General features: G+C 37.5%; 1 protein-coding gene across 3 annotated transcripts in view; it reads left to right on the forward strand.

Moving 5' to 3' along the window:
- The window catches only part of TMEM245 (transmembrane protein 245), a 78,239-nt gene extending 54,615 nt beyond the window's left edge, over positions 1 to 23,624 (forward strand). For all 3 annotated transcript variants that reach the window (XM_041483089.1, XM_041483080.1, XM_041483099.1), the window contains 4 exons: positions 11,719 to 11,819; positions 13,153 to 13,327; positions 15,508 to 15,702; positions 16,750 to 23,624. In XM_041483089.1, the coding sequence (XP_041339023.1) occupies positions 11,719 to 11,819; positions 13,153 to 13,327; positions 15,508 to 15,702; positions 16,750 to 16,795 (517 nt within the window). In that variant the 3' untranslated portion in view covers positions 16,796 to 23,624. The remainder of the gene's footprint in view (positions 1 to 11,718; positions 11,820 to 13,152; positions 13,328 to 15,507; positions 15,703 to 16,749) is intronic.
- Positions 23,625 to 26,446: the final 2,822 nt, after the last annotated feature.

Genomic DNA, 26,446 nt, shown 5'->3' on the forward strand with positions numbered 1-26,446 from the left:
GGAATGTCCCTTGCCAGGTGGGGAAGGCAGGAGCTTGATGGAAGGCAGGTCCTCCTCTCCCCAGTCCTTCAGGTCTCAGTGCTGAAGAGATGGCACTTTTTTTTTGAGGGGCAGTGGGAAAGAAGGGGCCATGCAACCCTTGACAGTCAACAGAAGAACTGTTTTCTAGGTCTCCCTTGGGACTGGAAGGCAAATGGCAACCTAAGGGATGATCTGCTCCTAGTTTTATCTTTTCCCATGTTGTGAATGTGTCTGTAAGGTGGGTGTTTGCCTTTACCCCATATATGCCACTTGGTCTGATTTTGACTGAGTTTTCCCAGTGCTGCCTGCCTCCAAGCAGCCCTCCAGATGGGAACTGGCAGTGTTTGCACTATGGAACAAACACAGATTTGCAAATTGGTCATAATCCAGTTTTCCCAATTTTGAGTAATTTTGATCATGAAAATGCTCCTATGATTTTAGACTAAACACTTGTGTGTGCTTTGTTGTCATATATTGCATTTGTGTCTCCTCATTGTTTGCATCTGTGGAAGGCAGCATTTAATCTACAGGGAAGAGGAAAGGTCAGTAGTTATGTGATGACTCCCTAAAACACAGTAAAAAATCTGGGAGTAAGATTACTACCGATGGCATATGTGACCACAGGGATTTCTGACTGATGTATGAAGTACTGGTGCTCTTCCAAATCAACCAACTAATGAAAAATTCCATGCTGGAACTTCATGTGCCATTGCCTGTAAATTAGGTGAGAAATAAAAATTTAGGAAAGTTATAATCATCCCAAGTACTGCTAGTGCCTCAGCAGTAAAAGAGCTTTGTTCTGTAGTAGTTTTGGACCTTCAAGCCCAGGTGATGTGTCTGTTTTCCTTTTTCTTTGGTTTGCAATCTCAGGTCTTTCTGAGTGATTCTAACTTTCTTGGTGGGGCCACATTTCATTACTATTTTTTAATTCTTGATACATTCTTCATTTGTTCTTTGCATCTAATCCCTCCACAGTTCTGTCTTTTTTTTTCCATTTTTTCCTCTTTTTTTCCTTTGTTTTTCCTTTTTGTTTCTTTTTTCTTCCCCCCCGCCCCCCTCCCCGTTTCCTTTTTTCCTTTTTTTTTCTCTTTTTTCCTTCTTTTTTTTTTTTTTTTTTTTTTTTTTTTTTTTTTTTTTTTTCCATTCTTCAAATGGGGGTATTTTTTTTCCCTTTTTTTTTTTTTTTTTTTTTTTTTTTTTTTTTTTTTTTTTTGCCTGTTCTCCATACTGCATAAGTGGGTATCAGGACAAAAATGATGAATTACAAAGGTAATATTTCATCATGTGTGAGGAGAGTCTCCCTTAACCTGACAGTTGTGATTAGTTGCCTGTGAATATAGTAAATAGATTATTTACTTACACTGAAACTATTTATAGTCAGCCATAGGAACAGAGAAAGGGAAACAGGGAGGAGCCTGATGGCTGTGGCAGGATTATGCCAGAGTAGGAAATTAGGAAATCTTTTGGTGCCACTCTGTCAGGTTTAGGAAGGTGACTTGCTTTAGAAACATGAGGACACTTGGACGAGTTTACTGTATTTAGATAATTTTAATTCTCAATAGTAGTTAGTGAATTTTTTCATTGTAACTATAGTTAATAATGCAGTATTTTGAAGGTTCAGTCAAATCATTATCTGACCATAACAGTGTGAGATTTGCTTTGTTCAGAAGGGTTCTGTAAAATAAAGTTGGTTCATGAGTCACTTACTTTACTGCTTAAGTAGGAAAATTATATTCTTTACTCCTGAACTGGGGAGGGGGTGCTCTTGTCTGGATTTTTATTTTTGTTTTGTTTTTGTCCTGAATGGATGAAGCAGTAATTCTCCAAATCACAGGTTTCCAAGTAGTAGCATGCACACCTTTGCCTGAACCATTTTCCTTTCCCTGAGCAGCATGTCGTTCTCTTCCTGAATGCACCATACCCTTCTTCCCTGAAGCTCCCATTCTGCTTGCTCTGGTGGAGATATTGCACATTACTAAGTTGCATGTTCTCACGGCCTCAGTGCAATTTAGTGTGTGCGATACTTTCACATGAGTGCATGCACACGGGTATGGCTGTGGCTTAAAGTTACTGCAGCTTCCAGTTTTGGTGGGGCCTGATTATATCGTGAAATGGTCTTAAACCCAGATCAGTGTTTTGAGTAATGCCTTGAAACATGTGTTAGTGGAAGTTTGTTCAGTAATGCCAGGAAGATGAATACTGTTTGTTTTCGATTTGAGAAGGGTTATCATTATTTGCTTCATTTTCTTCATTTGTCATGCACATCTCAAATTTGATCAGATGTTCCGTTGGTTATAAGAAAGTTACTTAAAATATTACATATTTCTAAAGAGGAAATTGTTATCCTTAGCTGAAATTGGTTGGAAAGTCAAAAGAAATATTTGATGTGAAAAAAACCTGTAGTGTCTTGATGGATGAAATAGATTCTTAATGAAATTTCAACTTCTATTTATCAACATCTAAAGAGATCTGTAAAGAGCTAGCATGTAAACAAACAAACAAACAAAAATCTCAGCTGTTTAAACATGTAATTGATTTGGCATCCTGGCAGTGATTATGGAGAAAATGAAACAATGATACAATTCCCACAGAAAACAATAATCTTCCAGCATGTTAAGCTAATGCTTAGAAAAAGCAAAGTGTGTGATCTTGTTTATTTTACTGCAACATTAATAATTTCTTTCAGATTAATTTTTAAAAGATAACTGTTAACTGATTGCATTTTGACAGAATTTTTGCATGCAGTGAATGTTCTTTAGTAGCAGGACTTACTTCTTGCTGCAATGTTATGTTACAGGAATGCATTTAATAGGACCTTAGTGAAATTTTTCAAACTTTACTTAAGGTGTATGTTATGAGGTGGGACTAGAATTGAACAATTGTCTTAATGATTCTGTCTTAATCATGAAGCCAATGGCATCCTGGCATGTATCAGCAGCAGGGTGGCCAGTGGCAGCACACTCATTGTGGGAACCATGTTCATACTCAGCATTGCTCATGCTTAATCTTTACTACAAAATTTACCTGAAGCTATGAAAAAATGATCATTATTATACATATATAATTTTGGTGAAGCATGTCACAGTCTGTAAAATTTAATCTGAATTTTACAGTTTACTACCCTTAATTCACAGGATTATCTAAGTGCATAACCTGATGCTGAAGCAGACAGTTCTGTTCTCTCTGCCCTGCAGCTGGTATCAAGCACATTGAGAAGCTACTGAGGACTCTTGCTTTATGAGGGACAGTGCTGATGTTTTGCCATTGGCTTCTTTCATATTGCAGATGGCATGTTTTGTATGTTCTAACAGTAGTTTGTCTTAGTGCATATTTCTAGTGTGTAATTCTCTGGCTGTCCAGTGTTTTTTGAGACTGACAATCTCAGTAAACGTGCAGATGATATGGGTTAGTGCATGTGCTAGTGGAAGCACATTTAAACACACAGGCAGATTTCCCTGCCGTTTTTAATGCAACTACACTGCATCTTAGGTACAAATCCCTTAATTATGTGTCGCACTTCGGCTTTATTTACACACTACTTTTCTTTACTACAGCAATTTTTTAAAAGTTACATATATCTCAAAACCCAATATTTGAATGAATGATTAATTGGTAATGACATAAACTGTACCAGTAAAGAGAGTGATGCTTAAGTTACATCCGGAGTTTAGGTCAGCCAGTTTGTTTTTCTCTTTGCTTTCTAAGGCAGGCTAACTGAAAGGGATGGAAAGAAAAAGGTTACTGAAAGACTTAATTAAATTTGTAGGGAAAAGATACTCCATCAGGTATTGCTAAGAATAAAAGTATAATATTAGAATTATTTTTAGTATAATGTTGCAGGGTTCTATGTTTGCACATCTGATAATTCTTTATGTGTTTTTTAATGTTGCAGTATATGTTATTATAATCTTGGTTAGATTTCTGCTGTCTAAAATACCGATCTATTGTAGTGTAAGAAGACAGCATGAAGTCTTATATACAACTTCAGGTTTTCCTGATATTTCAAAGATTTAACATTACGGCTTTAGCTTTTCACTCTTTCAAGTTATAAGGTCAATCCTACATAAGCAATGAAAATACTCCCTTCTTTATGCTTGTGTTTCATAATTTTATAATAGGAATAATCTGAACAGCCTAGGAGTTCCTAAATATAAGACTGCAATGGATCTCAGGCAGTATTGACTCAAGACAGCTGTTGCTCTCATTAATGAACTTTACAAGCTAAAATGGCAATCCTAAAGAATTTACATCCTTACAAGTGGTGTGGAGAACAATAAGTATTAATGCCAGTGCATGCTAATAACTGAGTAAGGCGGAAGGGAAGAGAGTGCATATCTGAACGGCAAAGTGTTAAAGGCCATGGAAATGAGAAACTATCCTCTTAAAAGCTGAAGTTTTCACTATGAAATGAAAGGATCATAAAGTTCAGCAGATAGAAATAGGCATAAAGCACATAGAAATAGGTGCTATGTTGGATTCATTTACTCAAAGCCTCCATAAAATGCTATTAAACTAAAGTATAATTTTTCACATGCGACAGGAGCAACGAGCAGTCAGAGGGCTGAGGGGATGACAAGGGGTACTCAGCAACCACAAGGCTCAGGTTGTTGCAGGGGGGAGGTAAATTGATGCTGTTTTTCTTCTTGCTGTGAAGGTAAGTAGAGGGAGTCACATTGTAAAACCCTTCGTATGGATGAGCTTTCTCATGGAAAGCAGAATCTTTCAGAAATTATAGTGACTGTAGAAGAGCTTCTAGAACAAAACAGATTAAATGAGCAATAGCAAATTGTTGGGAACGACTGATGGTAAGTCACTATAGAAATCTCAGGAGCAAAATAAAAAAAAAATTGTTCCAGGAAACCCAGGAAGTACAAACTTGTAAGCTGGATGGGTATTGGTACTGTAAGGCTTAGTAGGAACCAGCACCTGGTGAATATGATTTAGTTGCAAGGATTCAGTGGAGTTTTCACAGAAGGGAAGTTCTGCCTCATTCCTCATGTTTTTTGAAGTGTGGGCAAGCAAGACCTTTAATAAGTTCATCTGTGTGCTATGTTCTACCAAAATTTAATAAAGGCTTTTTACAGTATCGCTTTCCTGAGACTTTCAAGGATAAGGGGTATTGTCTTTGTACAGGAAGGGGGTAGGTTTAAATTGGATATAAGGAAGAAATTCTTTACTGTGAGAGTGGTGAGACACTGGAACAGGTTTCCCAGAGAAGTCAAGGATGCAGCAAGATCGTAGATAAACTCAGTTAGAAGACAGCACTGTCTGGGAAATAAAATGACTGATGAAATGTAGTGTAGATGAAAGTGATGCATGTGGGGGAGAACCAGTCCTAACTTCACACATAAACCGATCACTGCTGTGCTGACTCTTATCACTTGGGAGCTATATTTTCTGGTACACAGGCTAGCTCAGTGATTGGTAATACTTAAAAGACTTGCGCCAGGCATATCAAATGTTAAGACTTGTTACCACAGACCTAAAAAACAGAAATACAGAATAGTACTCCCATTGTATGAAACTATGACTTTCCTGTACTCTGAGTTACTGTGTGCCATTCTGGATCTCAAAAAGCTAGGAGTGCAACAAGACAGGTTAGAGAAATGAAGGCATGCATCAGTTTCTCTGTGAGGAATGACTGAAGGACTCTTCAGCCTAGGAAAAAGGGTGTTACACAATTGAAGTTTGTAAAATCAAAACCAGTATGAAAAGGATGACTGGGTTGGACTGTCTATGGTCCCTTCTAGGATAAAATCTTAGCATCACCAAAAAGTGACCAGGCACTTCCAAAAATTGCATTGGTTCATGAAGCAGGCAGAAGGGCATGGGTAAGATCTTGCAAAACAACACTGGAGGTGCAGCAACTTGCAGGATTGAACTAAGAAGATACATTAATTGAAGATTAATTGTTTGAAAGCTTGCTTGAGGTTCGTAATATCCCCTGAGGTGGAAATAGAGGTTGGAAGAATGCTCGGGGGGGATTGTTGAAGAGGTTTGTCTGTTTCTTTTGTTCCCTTAGCATCTGCTTCTGGACTTCTGGAGATGGGATGCTGGGTAGACAGATCTTTTGTCTGAACAAGTTCGCCTTTTTATATGTTATGTTCCAATTTTAAAACTAGTGCAGTAATGCTCTTAGTAAACATTGTCTACTCATGAAGTAAACATTGTCTACTCATGATAAAAATCTGGAAATGTTAGAAATAGGTCATTCAGAAATAACTGGTCTTTTCAGAAGTATAATTGTAAGCTTACAATTACAGGCCAAAGTAGTAATTAAAAAAATAATACAAATACAAAGGCATTTTAAAGAAATAGATAGAGAATTTCTTACAGATTAATTGTTATTTTTCACAGGATGTAGACATTTCTCTGTTAGGGAAGAAAGTCTGTGTGCCACTGTGTACTTCAGACTGGTTGCCACACTTTAATAGTGTTTTGATAAAGTCATTGGAGCCTTGTCCTGCCTTGGGAGGTGTATGCAATATTTGCACCAGTTATACCATCTGGAGGAACCATGCTTTGATGTGACTGTATCACTTTATCTGATTAGTGTCATTACTAGCCTGCATATGTTGGAGCTGTTTTGTTTAGTTGTATCATTCATGAGGAGGAATTAATTTCAGCAGCAAAACTGTTGAAATCTTGTCATGGAGTCATCTCTGAAAGTAATTTGCATATTTATATTGCTCCTGAGATGATCTTACTCTGTCAAGAAACACTTCCTGCCACTTCAGCTTTATTTGTAGCTGGAATCTATCTTAGTGCACTTAGCTTACTTTCATGTTAAATTTGAAACTGAAATATAAAGAGGGTCATTTTTTTATCCCTAAAAGAACAGAACCCTTAAAGAGAGTCAAAGAACAGCTTAAGAGGTTTTTTTTTCAAAAGGACTTCTTGAAGTCATTTCATTCTTCAGTGTTCACCTGGTGGTCACTTGAAATTTGGGGGAATCATTGTAGAAGGAGAATACGTTGCCCTTTTCAAAGATAATGGCTGTCACTGGCAACTTGTCTTTTGCAACAGATCCTGGTGGTGTGTGAAGAAAGAAAGTTCTTCGCACACCACAGAGTCCTTTGGTTTTGAAGTTATGGTGAACAGTGAGTGTTAATTTCAGCTGGGGTAAGACAGCACTGATACGTTCTTGCTCTCCACCATGAATGTACTGGCTTCTTTCCTGGTGGGAATGCAACTATTTAGGTCACTGCTTAGGAGTTGGCTGGGGAGTGGAGACCTGAGCTACTTTGTTAAAACTAACCTGTCATGTAACCATTGTCATGAATTCACTGTAAAAATGAAAAAGCTGAATTCATTGTAGAAAGTGTCATGGCACATAATGAAAACTGTGCTGGCAGGTAGACAGAGGAAGGGTCATCTGGGACAGAAGTGAATCTTTGGAACAGGGGAATGGAAGGGCTCCTTTCCTGGGACACTTCTGGGCTAATCTGATCTGAAGATAAATTGTGAAACCATGCTGTGTAGTTTTGAATGCACTTCTGTTATACTCTGAACTCTCCTTTAAAATGTGATGGTTGTATTCCCAAGAGAAACTGAATAGCTGAGGTCTCTTAAAGCATCATTTTAAATTAGTCCATTCTCTGTACAGAAAGGTTTGCTACAAAGATGTAATACAATCCTTTTAGTGTCTACTCAGAGAATACGGCAAAATACCAAACATCAGTGGTGTGAGGAAGATGACAAAAGAGTGAAATTGTCTTATTCTAACAGTCTTTGGCTCAGGGTGTTCCCATTACCAAGCTTGCATTTTAATTGGATTATAAACTGTTGTATGGATTGTAAAGGGTTTTGTAAGGAATTTAGAGAAATGCTATTTCTTGCAAACTTTTCCAAAGATGAATACCACTCTTTTTCTAGTTTTGACTCTCATGTCCATTCACAAGCCAGGGTTTGTATGCCTGTTTATATACATTTAGTATAATAACCAGAAAATCCCTCTTCTGAACTTACGATATGCTTACTCTGATCTTTCTGGTGGCTCAAATTCTCATTATTTCAGCCCATATGCTCTTCTTTCCTGCAGTGCTCTGGGACCAGAGAGATCTAGAAAATCAAATTAACTACAAGGTCAAAAAATCCATGATCTGAGCTGAAGGGCTCTTTTCAACTGGGGTTGCTGCAACATTAGGTTGAAATTTTTGAAATCTCATTGTGTCAATAACAGTGAGCACACTTTACCTGCAGGCTCTGTGAAGTGCACCTGAATTCAGGTGGACATACATTTGATATAAACTACAGTAGTAATAAAAAGGAAGCTCTAGACTTTTTATGGCCAATCTGTAAAAGAGAAGAAAAAATCCACTAAACCCTGAAAAGGTGGCCCTTTCCCTTGTAGAGTGTACAAGCAAATTCACTACTTTAGGGACAGAACTCTAATAGCATGAACTTTTACCCAAAAATAAAAAAGTAGGCCAGCTGTGCAGAAGCATTTCACAGAAGTTTCTTCATTTTTAATCTGAATAATATGTAGCATGACCCATGTCCTCTGATTTTTATTTATTTTAATTTTACATGCTTTTCAAAGCTCACTTAAAATGGAATATATATGTCTGAGTATGCCTTGTGCCAAATTGGCATGAAGTGCTCATAAATTACACATTTGCAGATGACAGCTCTTGCAGGTAAAGTGGTTCATCTAGATACAGTGCCAAAGTGAGACGTGAGCAGCAATTGGATTTTCTGATTTCTGAATAATAGAATTACTCTTGTATATAAAAAGAAGCTGTATATGTGCCAGTAATATATTAAGAGATGAAACTTACTTACTGTCGTAATCACACCAGGAAGGTCTGCATTTTACAGATGGTAATAAATTCATGCAGCACTGGCACTGGCACACCCACATCATCTTTATGGTCTGGTATCTCAGGTGCAGAGTAGCTGAAGCAAACTGCTGATAAGATTCTAGTTAGTGTTTTCAGAATTATTTTTTTTGCTGCCTTAACCATGAAGCAAAATAGATGTAAATTTCCAGACTTTAAAATACAATGTTTAGTTTTTGTGACAGTTACCAGAAAGTAACAAATATGAGTTTTCAGAGAGATTAAGGTTCTCGTGGCCCACGCTTGCCACAAAGTAGTGTTCTCTGTGCCTTTGTTATGTTTTATGACTTCACTTGAGGCAGACACACACCAGGGGGAGGGAGAGGAGGAGAATGAGACTAGGTGCAGCCTCCTCTCTCCTCCCGCTGGATCACTGGCACTTCCCAACTTCCCAGCACTGTGGAGTGGCTTCTCCTCTCAGTGTATTAGTGGTGAGTGTTGGAAGCATGGAGTCAGCGAGGTGCTGTGCTGTTCTACAGTCTGTCAGAGGTATGCACTGTTTGGCCTTTGAAACTTAATATGTGTCAGCTTGCAGAATGACATCAGACCAGGACTACCTGTTAGTCCTGCACTAGTTTTTCTGTTCTACCAGTGCATCTGACTGCCAAGTCCTTGAGCTGAGACTAAGAAAGCAACTCATTTTCTAGACACCTTCAACATTTTTTCCTCCTGGGTTGCTGTCTCTCTTTTGGTTACCATAATAGCACTGTCTTCCCTTCTTCTGCAGTCTCTCTGGGAAAATCTAAAATGACTGCTTGTAGGTGGTTATTTTCATTTCAGCTGAAGTTAACACTTCACATACTTTTCTCAAGCTAGAGGCCCGTCTCATCTCTTGTACACTGAAATGTTGTTTTGGTGAATATATATAGAAATTGTTAAGGCCTTGTTAATTTTACTACAGTACAGAAAATATCTTTTTGAAAAAAATAAGGAGATACTCAAGTTACAAAATATTTTTGACAACTGTGATGTGTTTGTGCCACGGTTTCTGTTGGATAATAAAAAGATTTGCTTGAAGATTACTGCACAGGTTCTTCTTAGATATTATGCTCCTGTGATATCCTCAGGAAGAGTAGACATGAGTTAAATGTCACAAAAATGCAGAAAATTAAGATTTTTGAGTAGCTAAAGTATGAAAGTATCTTGAATTTTTAATGCAAACTCACATTTAACATTGTTACTGTGGCCTTGAGTCTTGAGATTTTCTTGCCTCCTGGCTAATTTTTTTTTTTTTTATGTCTGAAACTTCTGTGCTTTTAACTCAAATACAAGTGAGTATGTCACTCTTCAAAATTTTTAGATTTTATACATTGTGCTTTGACTTTCTGTTTTAATGTAATAAAAGTCCATCTAAACAGAGAAGTATTGAGGCTTTTTTTTACTGAGGCCACCACATATCTGTAAATGTTCTCTGCCTTTCTTTTTGCACCATGTAATTCTTGCCTGTCAAATAACAGACTTGTTATTTCAGGTCATTCTTTAAATCTTGCTTTTTTGTTTATTTTCCCTTTCCCTCTTTTGGAGGGGGGACAGCAGTTGTTTCTGGTTAGTCTGTTAAGAGAATCTCACATTTTGAGCAGTAGTGTTGATGTGTGAGATTTATTATGCAGTCATAGCTTCCAGTGAATGAATTTTAAATAAGATAATTTTGATTCTAAAGTCATGTAGAAATCTAAAAGTGAGCCCTTAGGTAGGAAACAATGGCAAAAATATGCACACTGCCTACAGAAATAATAATGAGGATAGTAGCCAAAGAAGCAAAGACTGGGAGTCTTGGACTTCTTGGCAGCTGAGAAAAGATTCTACCTAGTAATTTAATATCACAGAATCACAGGTTTCTTTGCTACAAGGCTTTATGGACTCAATGGAGGAAGGAAGCTGTGCTGACTTCAGATCCAGAAAGGGCAGTTTTTCTATGCCCTTCAAAGATTGCTGTTGTATGCCTTCCTGTCCTCTTTGCCCTGCTGCCAGAGTTCCCAGAACTGCCAAGACACAGTCACTGTGAGTTATGAATGGGAAATTAACATCAGGAAACTTCACGTTTATCTTTGTTAAGAGGGTGCATGTGCCACCACTTGTGCAATGATGGAACTGTTAGAACTGTTCTGACTTGTGGGACTTGGTTACTTGGTGAAAAATAACATAATACAATAATGAGATTTAGCAGTTTGAAATTACGGTTTTTGTGACTGTGGATCTAAGGCATGGGTTTCCAGTTCAGTTATGGGATATTCCACATATGTACCTGCCCTGGTGCTGTAAAAATGTCACATCACTTAGCTTCTGTTGCTGTCTCATGAAGCCGTGGTCACTCTTAAGAGAGGAGAACTTTGGATTCAGTCCTGTTTCAGCAGGATTGAATTAGGTTCCCATTTGGGAATTTTTTATTTACCATTTGGTTTTTCATAATGTAGCCTAGTAAGCAACCTAAAAGCTGGGGGGATCCAGTGAAAAAGGGCAGGTATAGAATCGAAGCAGATAAAGAAAATGAATGAATACCTAGACGTGGAAAAGAGGAAAGAACAAGTACTTTGTACGTAGAATGGTACTGCTTCTTGTAGAAAATAGGTTATTTTTGATAGAGAATGTGGTCTGATACTTGAGCAGTTTCTTTCAAGGAATTTATCCCTGGAACCCATTGTTTTTTGTGCCTAAATGCTTCTAATTACCTGTGTGGTGAATATTTATTCTTCTCAGAGGGAACAGACAGTATAAGGCTTAAGTGTTGCATTTTGAGATGTGTTATTTGTGGCACTGATGGCTTTTCAGCTATTCAAAGCAACCTGTGTGTGTATCTTCGTAGTTCTTGGAATCCTCTTGCTAATAAAAATTAACAGAGTTTCTTTGATCGTTTTAGAGGTGTGTTTGATGCTTCCCTCAAAATGGCTGGGTTCTATGGACTCTACACTTGGCTGACTCACACTATATTTGGGATTAACATAGTCTTCATACCATCTGGTAAGAATTTGAGCAATTATATTTATAAATAACATTATGTACTTATTTATTGTACAAAATCAGAAATATTAAGTGTTGCTGACAACCTTTGGTCTGATCTCAGAGAATTTGGCTGTGCGAAGAGAGGAGGCCCTGATTGCTGTCTTATCCTGAGACTTGCCTTTTTCTGTTTCCACAACACATTCCCTGCCAGCTACTTTAACTCTTCTTTCTGTTTTGTTTGCTAGATCCAATTCCTTCTCCCTTGTATTCAGTCCAAGTATTTTCAGGTTTTACCTTTATTTTGCCTATGTGTTGGCTTCTGTTTCTTTCACAGTTGACAAGTGCAGATTTTTCAAGATGCCTAAATGCAGGAAGATCTGGATACCATGGAAATGCATGATAAAGGAATGCTTCTTATTCTCAGTATTGTTGTCTGACTGTGTTACCAGCCTTTGGTTTTCTTTTATTATTTAATCTATTTAATTTAAAGTTTTGGAAATGGCTGGACAGTTTCTTAGAGAAAAACCTTCTCTCCTGTTCCTCTTTGCGCTTCTTTCTCTAAAAAGAATGATAATAATAGTAATTGCAAAATGTTTGTGTACAAGGAAGCATAAGGGAAAGCTATGAAGCAACAAACCCCAATATAATGGGAAATGGCTGTATTGTAAAGTGCAACTGTCTTAAAGGCATTGATTGTCACTACACTTACTTAGAAAATAATCAGTCTTATTTTTTTCAACTACATGCAAAATCTTAAAAGTTTTTGCCTTCTGGTTAATGAGACCAAAATAATAAAAAAAAAAAAAAACCCCACTTAATTGTGCTTGTGCTTTGTATTATGTTTATAATACAGGAGGTGCATTAAATTATAGTGGCAGCAGATCTGTATTGCTTTGGATTACAACAGGTCTTTGTAATAAGCAGAAGGGTGTGCAGCTGTGTGCACACGTTTGCATACAGAAATATATAAGTCATAAATCTGTTTGCCTGCTCTCTCACTATTATGAGTGACTGCAGGGGATGCAGTATGTTGGAGTGAGACTTAGGTTCGTTTGCTTTTTTACACAGTAAGAAATGTACATGATTGGTATAACTTCAAGTTTTTCTAAACTGATGCCTCTTAACTCCTTATGACTTGTCAGTTGCTGAAGCTCTTCTATATGGGGACTGTTCTAAACCACAGCTATAAAACACCAAGAGCCTCATGTGACACTTCTTCAATGCTTTATTTATAACAGTTGATGGAAGGGGGACTTACTGGTGTGGCAAAAGTGTCAGAATGTAACTGTAAATATATTTGTGAAATATGTTTCTGTGATCTTTTTTTCACTTCTGCTTTTGTGTGCTCTAGCATTAGCAGCAATCCTTGGAGCAGTGCCATTTCTGGGGACATACTGGGCAGCAGTTCCTGCAGTCCTAGATCTGTGGCTTGTGCAAGGACGGGGATGTAAAGCCCTTCTGCTCTTGGTTTTTCACCTCTTGCCAACCTATTTTGTAGATACAGCAATTTATTCAGATATATCAGGGTAAGTACATCGAACACTTTTTAAAATTAGCGTTGTAAAAATGATTGACAATCACTGATGCCTTTAATTAAACTCATTTTTCTGAAGCATGCAAAACAGTGTCTTCAAGCTCAGGAATAACCTCATAGTAAGCAGTTTTACTGGCCTAAGTGCCTTCATTTTCCCAGGCCACTTTTCTGTGAGCTTTGACCCTTCAGAGGTCTTGAACTCAACATCAGCAAAATGAGCTGTTTCAGCTGGGTTTTTAGAATTAGTTTGTTTTCTGTATATCTTAATTATTGAGTAAAGGTGTGTAGCATTTTCTTTTTATCTCCTAATGCCAGATAATAATGCTGCAGAGCAGATAAAACCATGAGCTATTTAGGGACCAAAAAAAAAAAAAAAAGTGTTAATGTAGAATAAGGATGTAAAGTGGTTCAGTTCTGTGTTGTTAGAATTATACTGAATATATATATATATATATATATAGTAATTATACTGAACAGAGAGTACCTAATGGTAATATGCCAAATATTAATACTAATTTTCATAGACTGTGCCTCTAGTTGTTTTGCATTAATTAAATCTAACAGGTGAAGTATAATCAAATTACATTTTTTTTCCCAGCAATACATCATGGATAAATTTAAGGCTAGTAGCTATTTAAATAGCCAGTAATTCTTCTGCTTCCTAAAATACATTTTCTTTGAACTGTAGAGGATGCAAACTCTGTTTACTGTCTAGAAAATACATGGGAGAGTAATAGATTTTCTGACAGTGGAGGAAAATTGTATTCTTCCCAGTAAATTGAACAGTAAGCATCATGATGTCTTGCGGATTAGATTAAACCTATTTGAAATAGCTATAATTAGGTTATGCAGGGTTTTCTGAATGGATTACCTTTGTACTGTAGTCCAATTTCATTAGGTGACCTGTTGTTTAATTTAGAAAACTAGGCAAAAGAAAATTTAAACTGATGCAAATGCTGGGAAAAAATTCAGCTTTTAAAGGTTTAGAAATTAATAATGTCTATTGTTGGAGAAACATAAAACTTCAAGCCACATTTGTCTCCTCAGGAAAGAAATCTGGTCCTGCCAATAGGTTAAGTTTGATCTAGGTGAGGCGTGATTGAGGTGTGTCAGATTTAATAGGTCATGTTTCATTGCCTCCTTTTGCACACAGTTGTGTTGAAGGTAAAAACTTAAAAATTGGGAGTTGAGTAGAAATCAGGACTATGGTAGCAACTTCAGGAACTGCTGGAGTTCTGAATTGACTAGCTGGTATTTTCTATGTGTTACACTCAGAATTTAGAGGAACTTCCTGAGAATTGCATGCTAAATTTCAACTGTAGTTTTTCTTCTGCAGTTCCATATTGCCATCATTATTTATAAGAATGATATAAAGAATGGTATAAAGAATGAAGAATGATGAGCAGGTTTTGTGTAAATCGTGTTGGAAGGATTCACATTTTGCAGCTGAATACAGGTGCTAAATGTGAATCTGAAATACAGAAAATGAAAAAAGGCATGGTTTGCTTGGTGCCGTAAGAGCTCTTAACAAAAAGCTCTTCTGGTCTCAACTTTCCAGTAAATATTATTATCTTCATTGAAATCCGGTTTTGTTTTTCACCTGAAAATGTTAAAAGCTAATGATAGTAAACACACAGTCTGAGAGGCTTTTTTATAACAAAATGAGTAGACATGGCTATTTCTTTAAAGACTGTATGCTAACTGTTCTTTAAAAGATGCACTGCAAGTTGCTATCATCAGCTCACTGAATGGCTTTGCTCAGGGGTTCTCATATTACCTGTTGCTAATTGTGTTAAACTTCAACAGTTCTTGACCATAAAGCGTGAACAGTCTGTGTAACCAACCATCTTTCCATTCTCAAAATGGAAGTGTGTTTGCCATTAAGTCCTTCAGACATTGTTCAGCAGATGTCTGTAAATTAACTGCTCCAGTGTGGATCTTACCAGCGCTCCAGGCTACAATAGTGTTTGATCTGTGGTGTGAATACAGCACAGGATACAGCTTGGAACCTCTGTGCAGTCATTCAGACAGCAGTTCACAGTGTAAATATGGGTAGCTATGGCTAGCTGGGTCATTTCCTAAGCTTAATAAAACTTCAGTATTAAGTCACATTTCTTAATTGATAATGCTGTGTTTGTTGTTCTTAATTTAATTTTATTGTTCTTGTGGCAGAGGGGGTCACCCTTACTTGACAGGCCTTGCAGTAGCTGGTGGAGCATATTACCTGGGACTGGAAGGGGCCATCATAGGACCAATTCTACTTTGTATACTTGTGGTTGCTTCCAATATATATAGTGCCATGTTGGTGAGTCCAACAAATTCTGTGCCCACTCCATCACAAGCAGCGTGGCCATTACAGATTGGCCGGTGAGTTGTAAATGTCTTACTTGTATGAATTATGTTTTCACACACATCAGTGTATGTATTCACAGGGGTAGGGAATGTATTCACAGGTGTAGGGCTTTATATAGTAGTGTGCACTAACATCTGCATGAGTATTGTAGTATTTGAAGAGGATTCAGCTGTCCCATAGTCTAGAAATAAAAAGTATGGCTAAGTAAAGCACTCACTGGAACATGTGTATAGGAAGTGTTTGTTTCATGTCTCTTAGTCCCTTACAGAAAGCTCATTTAGAAAATTTGCTGATGATACCTTTATGTCCTATAATTTATATGTTGCTGTTGTGCTAGGAGATGATTGAACATCATTTTTAAGTTCTTATTCATGGATCTAAGAGTTGATCACCTTTAAAAAGGTGCCTGCCCCAAAATACTTCATTTTTATGTCCTAATGTACAATACTGCAAAATATAAACATACGTAGATTTTTAAAAATGTGATATCATTGTACGCCGTTTTTCCGTTAAAAGTATGGTCCTTAGTAAGCTCATTATTGAAGTTATGAAATTATGGAATATAGAAATGTATCTTTAAACTGTACAGTTAGGAATGGGATAATAATAATAATAATAATAATACAGTTAGGAATAAACTCGTAATTTAATAACTACTTAGAATTGTAAATCACATTGTGACAATATTAACAACAGTAGCTATTTTAATGTTTCTTCTGTCTTGTTAAACTATATAGGTTAGCTCATTATACATGTATCTTGAAGAGGATTCTCTGCTTGTCAGAAATAATTCTTTGCCTTATTCACATGAATAGTACTGTCTCCTTTCATCTGGGTAATTAAGGAGAAAAACTGCTAATTGGACCTGTCTGTAGTCTCTGGCTTGTAAAAGTTACATTCCAGTTGCCCTGTGTGATACAGCTAGAGCTTCCAAGTACACAAAAAACATAATCTTCATGTGTGTTTGGTTCTCCTTTATTGTATAAGAAACAATTGTTTGGAATCACTGGGCAGATTTGTGTCTTACTTTTCATTTTTGTTTTCCTCCCCCCACCTCCCAGGTCACCTAGAGAGAGTCCCGAGGAGATAAAAATGTCTGCAGAGTGATGGAGGTGCTGGGCTGTACCTCGACAACACGAGGGAGTCGCTGTCTTCTGTCTTGGGTTCACAACAGCCATGGCCTTCTGTCCCTTCCCAGCTGTGCCTGGGGGCAGCTTACAGGGAAGCTTAGATTGGGATTTAGGAGAAAGCACCAGAACATCTGCTGGCCTTACATTATTGTGCACTTTGCCTCTTCGAGAGAGAATGTCTACTTCCCGTGGCTTTGCATACCAACACACAGTCAGCTGCCTTGCTGGAGACTTCGAAGACCTTCTGTCTTATCAAAAGAATAGTTAAGAGGACAAGTACATCCACTGGAGTTATCTTATCTGCTGAAATTACTAACTTTGCTTTTATTTATTGGGCTATTTGTCTTATTAAACTGTAGTAGCTTTAAAGAAAGCTGTAATTCCAAAATATTTATTTTTAGGCAATCTGGTGGCAAAAGAAGGGCAAACCACTCATTGTGAAATGAAAGTATAATATAATAGTTTGCTCCTCCTCAAGGTATTTCTTTATAAGCTTCAACCATCATCTGTAACTCATAATAACACCTAAATATTATTCACTTACATGCACTGAAATTTAATATTGTTGGAGACTGGTATTTCTAATATCTTCCTGATATTTATAGAAATGCAAACTGTTAAATGTGAGTTTTCCTCTTGCTGGCATAGGAAGACTTGCTTAAATAGTTTAAATCTTGCCCCCATTTTCAGGAAAATCTGATAATATTTTGCTGTTTGTTGACCCTCCCAGTGGAGTCATCTTGTCAACTAAATTTCATCAAAGGCCTTAAGTGTTCTCAGACAGTAGTAATGTAGAATGGTCACATCTCCTTCCAGTAACTGGAAGAAGTTTAATGGGGATTGTGTAATGTTGGTTTTCAAATGCTGTGGCTGAGTTCCATTCACTTTTTAAACAAATTTTACTACCAGAAAGAAAGGGGAGAGAGCATGGATTTTGGTTTAGTTTATTTGGGGCTTTCTAACCCTGTAAGCATCTGGCCACATATCTTACTGAGATATATCCTATATCTTAATACATTAAGGTATATCTTATTAATAAACAAAGATCCTGAATATGTAATTTTGCTTAAAATGCAGATTTGGTGACATTTAAGGCCTTTTGTATTGATTGTCAAAACATTTTGACACAATGGCTCTTTATAAATGGATCCTTTTGTAAATGAAGTGGGGTTTTTAGGTAAATATTTCATACTTGCACAGCTTTTCCACAAATCCAGTGAGGCCCTAGGTACAAAGTAGCAGATGTGTTTGCTTAACCAAAGAACCACCATTCAGTTTCCAGTAACTTGAATTGATTTCAGAATTTGATTGATAATAAGTTGTACAAAATATAGGCATGCCTTGAATTTATTGTTGACAGTAATTCAATGCTTGAAATAAAGGGATCTTATCCAGGGATAAGGATATCTAAGATTTGTGCACAAAGAGCTTGCAGATGTTTGTTTTACTTGAGTTCTAGGAGTGCTGACAGATTTGGAAGGTTCTTTCTATGATATTGTGTGTATTTTCACATTGTTTTGAAAAATACATTGCCATGGAAAGTAATTGGAAAATACTCTGATACTGAGTAAAGAAGAAAGTCCTGCTATAGGTTTTCAGTAAACAGGCTGCCTAACAAGACACAAATAGTCTGCTCCTCAGATTCTCAAAATAAGCTGCTGCAATTTTACTGATAAAATTATATGTTTTAAATGAGAGGGGTTAGGTATGCTGTTTGTGCTCACTTGCAGGGTATGTGCTTGAGGAACAGACTTGGGCTTAATGTAGTAGATTGACTCAGGTTTATCAGAATATGGAAACATACTGTTTAATATTTTAAATTCTGAAAGATCTACACATCATCAACTGAATAAGAAGGGTGTGTTGCTTGAATCAAGTATCTGTTTCATCTCCTCAGTTTTGTGGCTTACGAAAAAGCTTAAGTAAAACACATTTTTATAATTGTTGGTGGCTAGGGTCGAGGATATGGGGAAACCTCAGACTTTGCTAAAATACTCCTGCAACTTTCTAACCAGCTGGAATGAGACCACCATGATATTTAGGCAACTTCTTTGTATTACTTTTTTTTAGTTCACAGTTTTGCACTGAATTGTTGTGTTCTTGTTGTAGTTTCTTATAGACAGCATTTAAAGCACCTCGTTGCTCACTGGTCAAGACATGTTTATTGTCCACATTTGCTGTTCCATTTTCTGAGACAATCTTTCATACTCCTGTGGTACTCAGCGTAGTAATTTTAAAAAGTCATTAAAATGCATTATTTTGTTTGGTTTTAAATTTTCTTCTTCCCCTTCAACCGATTGCCTTAGATCAAAGAAGGGTCTCTGCTGTGAAGATTAAAACCATGATTGTTACGCCGTTAACTTCAGTAATGCAAATGAGTAAAATCACTTGAGAAGACACATTGCTGTTTTGAAATATTCCTTTTCCATTGTGAAATCGTTTTATATAGAGAATTCACATCTGATGGAATGTTGTTTAGTTTGTCCTCCTTTGAAATGAGCCTTCATTTTGATGCTTTCTGTTCCAAATTCAGCTCAGACTTGCCATGAAGAGCCATCCACAGTACATCCTTACTCAGTAAATATAGCTTCAGGAGCTCATGCTGTTTGCTGTACCTGATTGAGGAACCAACTGCATGGTTCAGTAACGGTGCAGTAACATATACTGTCAAAAAGAAAAGAAAAAGAAGGAACAAAACTTGCAATAACACCTTCTTGGAATAGGAAATATTCACTGATTGTCACCATGTTTAGTAAAAAAATGACAAAAAGCTCCAAAACCACAAAATACCACCTTAAGGAAGAGCATGCTTTGATTATTTGGGTTTCCTGTTTAGCAAGTGTCTAATTACCAGCAGAAATAGAAGATCTTGTCATTAGGTATTTAGCAATCTATATTATTTTCTGAGCAGACTCAGCCTTTCTAAGAATGGTTTAGTATGTATCAGTCTTGAAAATAATCAGACTGGTCATTTTGACATGTGATCTTTGAAAAGTGCCAGTTCATGGTTATATTGCCTCATCTGCAAAAACAACCAGCAGTTAGGTGGTGTAAGTTTTTAGTACATGGATTGTAGCTTTCAAATAGCTTTCCAAAATCCAACTCAGCCCACTCCCTGCTGTAAGATCCCACAACAACCATCCAACCAAAAAAAAGCCCCACCACTCTCTGCAGTGTGGTCTTCTTAGGAGAGACCATCTTTTCTATAATGCTTGTAGGCAAGAAGTTGATGGTCTTTAGCTTTGCTGTAAAAAGTCATTCCAGGAGGATGTACTTACTAAGTGTATTTAGTGCATTTAGTGTTCAATAATTTAGAGTTCAGAAGGGAGTGCTTGTAGTAATGCAAGGCAATGTGGTCTTAAGGTATTGTGAAATTCAGCTGTGCTGGTTTTTATCATTCTCCTTGGGGAATTGCAATCAAGTGTAGTGCCAAAGGGCTGGTGCTGTTTCTGGCACTCGAGTCTGAGTTAGCCTTTCCTTCCCGTACCTTGGCTGAGCACTGCTGTAGCAGAGCTGGCAGAGGTGACTGTGTGCCAGTTCACAGCCCAGCATGTCAGCTTCAGGTCACTATCCACGCTGGCTTAATTGGATCCATCAAGGAGCAAACTGCAATGGGCAAGAACCTGGCGCACATTCATTTTGCCAGCCTTACTACAATATGGTGGCTTTCAGCACAGGTGCACCATGACCAGTTGGGAGCAGAAATGACTTATTTTGAAAGGCTGTTTAAAAAAAACCAGTTTAACATTATAGTAATACATATCATGCACATTTTTCAGAAATTAGCTTGATACCCACGTGATCTTTCTGTGCACAGTGCTGTGTGTGTGTGCAGGTACACTTAGGCTTGTCTGATTTCAAGCTCTGTGGGGCTTCTCTTAAAGATACAGGGGAGGAGGATATACTGGATGTGTATTTTGTCAGAGATTATTGAAATAGGAAATCCATAATCTGTTTAATTAAAATAAGAAAAAAGCATTGTTCGGGGAAAATTGGATGCTGTCTCCAGTATTATCCATTGTGGGTATAAGCATAACTTTTGAAATAGGTGTATGGCTGCAGTGTTCAACACTGTTTTTCAGAAAGCCTGAAAAAACAAAACTGGATGAAATTGTTCTTCAGTAAAAGCAGCAGGTTTTGCATTTTTGCATTTGCATAGCATTGCTATGCTGCTGATCCCTAGTACTAGGAATACTGCAGTCTAACCTTTCCTAGGGACCTGATACACTGAGGATGGAAAAATATCATTATTCTACTGAGATTCCATAGCTTTTCATTGTTGGTAGTGGGTGTTTCCACAGCTGCCTTTATTCAAACATTGTGCTCATTTTATATTGACTTTAATTGGTCACTGTAAATAGTGCCACCTTAATGGATGCTACCTCTGGAAATGGCTACGATTTCCTTTGAAGGTACTGAAGGGTGTTGGGGTTGGAGGTAGCATTCATTAGGTTTAATAGCAGAGGTAGCATTCTTCTAGAGATGCAGTTGCTTACCTTGAAGTTTGCAATTTTACAAGAGAAAATTGATTTGCCAGATAATCTTTATTGAGTGTCAGCTGACATCTCTTAAATCCATGGATGCATCATCTTTATAAACTCTGTATTGACTTGTATTTCAAAGGGTTTCTTCTTAGTTCTTACACTTATTTCCTACACTTTTTGCTGAAGCCAACTTCAACAATTTCCTTATTATTCCCATTTGTACAAAACTAGAATCTCTTAAAAGTCTTAACAAGCATTAGGGAGACTTGATCTTTGACCTGGTACTGTCTGTCAGTTTTACTAAGGTACCTTAACGCTATATGGTAAAATTTTCCAAAATTGCTTTTAAGTTATAAAATTGGAAATAAGAAAAAAAAAGGAAAATTAATTTGGTGTTTTGAAAGAAACAATGCCAAAAGTCATAAACATATTTAGGAATTCTGCACTGGGTTTGCAAATGTATATATTGATATGCAGTGTTATATAAATATTGGGAGTCTCTGTCCTATTCAGACTTTGACTGAAATTTTGTCCAATTTTTTTTAAGATACCTGAGAACAAAATAGTGCCTGTATATAATGAAAACAAGCAACATTTTCTACAGTTCATGTTTACTTGATACAGGTTGAGGAAGAGCCAAGCAAATCCTGGTAGTGTGGCTACCACTGTTTTATTGCACTTCATATCAAGTAGGGAAAAGATGCTAGTAATGCATTGCTGGGAGATTGCTGTTCCTGATTTGCGCACATCCTCTAAATAACTAAAACAATTAGGTAATTTTTTAATTAAATGCATCTTCAGTTCCCCGGACTGTTAAACTCATCCACACCTCCTCTGGTATCTTGTTTGGAATATGGTTTAGTGCATGAGAATATTGCTTCCATCCTCTTTTGGGAATTGATTCCAGGACCTGAAGGCATACTTTCATTGTCCTTACTGAAATAATATGTCCAATTCAGGAAGGAAGTGCTAATTGGAAATAAATGCATGCTTGATCTGCTCTGCATATGGATGGACTTGGACAAATATAATTCATGTTGCATTGAATTGAAGGTTAATTGTTCAATATAAATACTATTTGGTGGCACCAAAGCCAGGTTTGAGTTAGATGCAAGGCAGATTTGTTTGCAGCGGGGTGAATCTGCAAGCTAATAAAGCAGAGTGAGTGCTCTAGCATCTATATATGTATATATATATGAAGAATTTTTAGAGTGATGTTTTTAAAGCAAAAAGTTGATTTCTTCTCCTAGCCTCACTTTTTACCCACTAAAGTGTCATAGACAGGGATCCAATGAGGACCTAAAGTCAAATAAATGTTTCATGGTATTCATGTAGATTAAATGTAAAAGACATCACAAAGCCAAAAAGTAGCTACGCTACAGTAGTTCCTTAGGCTTAAGAACTGGCATCTAGGTCCTAAGGCTGGAAAAACAAAATCCTAGTATTTACTGCTCTTCCTGCCAGTCTCAGCCTAAACCAGAATCTTTCTGGAGTATCGATAAAAACTACTTTTGTGTTGTTCATGACCTACTGTCTGTGTAGATCAGTGTTTTCAGCTTGTCATCTGTCATCATGATTATATTCGGCAAGCATTCAATTTGTTCAGATTGTTGCCTTTAAAAACAGATTTTCTGTGCTTCAGTAATGGTTGGATGGTTGGAAACCAACTTTTTATATCAGTAGTTAGGTTCTTACCTATATATATATGTATATTTATATATGCTAGCTAGCATTTGATGTTTTGGTCAAAAGGCGTGGGAGGGTTGGAGTTTTTTCCCCCTTGGGAAATGTCACCAAACCAAATCCAAAGAAAGTTTTGACATCCTATCCTAAGACTGGCCACACCCTACTCAAACCTAACAGCAGATGTTTTGCATTACAGAGCACAGGTTGTTTTAAAGTGTGTGTTCCTACCAGGCCCCATGGGGATTTGGAGCAATAACTTCTATTGTCTGTTGACACAGATTTTGTCTGTATGTGTGATACATCTTCAGAATGGCACTGTGTTCAAAACTGATGTTATCAGTAATTGGGTTTGATACAGTACCTGGTTTTGCATGTATAATACTGACAATATAACCCTTATGTCCATCTGTGGCCCAATAAAATGTGTAAGTTAAGGTTGAGAACTACTTGTGTAGACTGCAAAGGTATTTAAACTAAATAATTTTGATTGTATGCACCAGTCCTCATCCTAATAAAAATGGGTTTTGTAGCAGGTTTAAGAAGCTTTTAACTTGATGTTGTATTCACACTGCAGTCCTTTGTAAGCACAGAATGGTTAATATATTTTGAAATAAAATGCCATTAACATAAAGAGAACTGAGTTTGATTTGAATGATGGGCTCTTTGGAATCAGCCACAAAGGCAGCAGGTAATCTGGTGAAATAACAGGCAGGCAAAGCTGGATCTGCAGTCCATGTGTGTAACTGATGTCACTGAGAGAAGCCATAGTTTACTTTTCCTTACATTTTCTGTGGGAGAGGGAAGGACACAGCCTCCAGGGTAGCCATGGCTCAGCTGGCACCTGGCAGTTTGCTGCGCTGCCTGCGGTACCACAGCCACACTTCCAGACCCTAACAAAGCTCCCGTTCGGCACCTCTAGGTAATTCAAATTACTTCCATTATGGCCTGCTCTCTGAACTGGAAATGGTTGTTTGGTGCCTAAGTGGAGTTTTAGATCATTGTAAAATCCTGCATGATCCTCCCTGCGTGACTGCTCACCTTTTAAAATGAGGTATGGCTGATGTTCCAGTTTCCATCCCTCTCGCTCTTCTGGGAGCAGTCGCCTTGAAGTATTTCCTACAGGCCAGTCAGTTTTAGCTGGTGCCTCAGTTCTCTGAAGGGGTCAAACCTGTTTAGTGCATCTACAGCAGGGGGGATTAACAATTGACACTACTAACATAATTATGATTTAATTTTTTATTTCTTTTTAATTGAGGCAAATTCTCCAAGATTCTCAGAATTCCTTTTAAGTTAGAAGCAAACCAAACACATCTGTAATCAGGCAAACCAGAGCACATCTACTTGTGTGAGAACTTCTTAGCTCTTGTATGGTTTTTTTTTAGTCATTTTATTGTGCACATAATGGTATTTTTATTTAAAAAAATTAGGAGTTCTGTTCAACACCCATCTCAGATAAATATATGGTGATGTAGCACCAACCTATTCTCTCAGTCTGAGCTGTTTCTTCAAAATAGTTCAGGAGTTACATGTTCAATATAGTTCCTTAGCATTTTGGGAGTGGGAGGGTAAAGAATATGAAGGAGTTATCAGGCAGATAACAAGTAAAAAATGTGCTTTTGAGTTTGACCAGAGATACAATTTAAAAGATTGTAGTCTTTTGGCTTTACCACATAGAAAACAGCAATTGGCATTTTGAAAATATACCCTAGACATTCAAATACATCTAGTTGACATCCAAACACATGGTGAATGATAACAAAGAAAACTGAAAGCTGTTCAAAAAGGCACCAAGATGATATCTCATGCTGTGTGTAAAATTTCGTGCTGCCACTGAATTATAGTGTATAATCATACCAAATGCAAGAATTCAGCTTCCACACTTTTGACTGAAGGATGTTTATATCAGTTGGTGTAGCTTTATATCAAACAATTAATTTCTTTCTTCTGCTTTCCCAAACCAGAAATTACTCTGAGCAAGCTATTTTCCTCAAGATAGTTCATGTTTCACATAACTGCAAGTAGTTCTTTCTTTTTGTTTTGTTATATGAGCCAATCTTTGGAATTAGAGTATTAGTGCTGCCATTACCTCTGGTGTCATGGGCCCCTGACAACTTCTTTGAGGATCTGGTTCCCTCAAGTCTTGAGCATTCACCCTTGCAAGTGTTTTGGTAAAGCTGCAGATGCAGGATAGTTTAAGGAAGAGGCAGATTAGGCACACTAGTCTCCTCCACTGCTGTGACACCATTCTTGGTGTTGTAATGATAGCTACAAAAATCTCCACCTGTTCCTTCAATATAACTTGGGTTTAAACACTGAGGGTACTTGCAATACATGCAGGTGAAAGCAGAGCTGAAAAGTATGCACTGACAGCTGTGTGGGGTGATTTATCGGGTTTTCTTTCTTTTATTTCCCTTGTAGACTTACAGCTGTGCACACACTTGCATTCTTGATTCACAGATGGAATCAAATCCTTATGCCTTAGATGACTAGGCTCTTTGCTTTAATTTTGCCTTTCTTACCAGAATCTAATCTTTTTTATTAATAAAAAATAAAACCAAGATTAGCTTTGGCAAACACCTGCTTTACTTTAGAAGACAAACAGCAGAGAGACTATTGTGATAAAACTTTGAGAATTTTTGATGCTTTCATAATTTGTTGATAAGTATCTTTCAGCTGAAGTTGTCTAACAAGTTTTAGGGAAAATTACACATAATCTTGGCTGGCCTGACTTAAGCCCTCCTTTTGTTTTATGGGAGAGAAAAATATTTAATTTAGAAGCTTTGCATGACTTAGCACATTCTGTTTAAAGCACTGCTGACTGCACACTTGGATTGCTCAGAGATTGCTTCTTGGAGAGAAGTCAGGTTGAAAGCTTTGCACCTCGTGTTTCTCAGTTTTCAGAAGAAAAAAAATTCATTCTCAGGGTCGTGAATGTAATTGGGCTTGTTTAGAAAAGGTATACTTTGGTAAATTTGGGCTTGTTTGAACTTACCATAGAATTATATAATATGCTGAGTTTGAAGGGACCCATCAGGATCACTGAGTCCCAACTCCTGGCCCTGCACAGGACACCCCAAGAGTCACACCATGTGCCTGAGGGCAGTGCCCAAACGCTTCTTAAGCTCTCTCAGGCTGGTGCTGTAACCACTTCCCTGGGAAGCCTGTTCCAGTGCCCGAACACCCTCTGGATGAAGAACATTTTTCTAACACCCAACCTAAACCTCCCAAGACACAACTTCAGGCCATTCCATCAGGTCCTGTCAGTGTCACCACAGAGAAGAGATCAGTTCCTGCCCCTCCTCTTCCCCTCATGAGGAATTTGTCACTGCAGTGAGGTGTCCCCTCAGTCTCCTCCAGGCTGAACAGATCAAGTGACCTCAGCTGCTCCTCATTTGGCTTCCTCTCCCTGCAGTTTCTTGGGACATTCACCCTTATGCTGGTGAGTTGAATTTGCTGCT

The sequence above is a fragment of the Pyrgilauda ruficollis genome, unplaced genomic scaffold, assembly GCF_017590135.1.
Source record: "Pyrgilauda ruficollis isolate IOZ18807 unplaced genomic scaffold, ASM1759013v1 scaffold116, whole genome shotgun sequence".
In the NCBI taxonomy this organism is placed as follows: domain Eukaryota; kingdom Metazoa; phylum Chordata; class Aves; order Passeriformes; family Passeridae; genus Pyrgilauda; species Pyrgilauda ruficollis.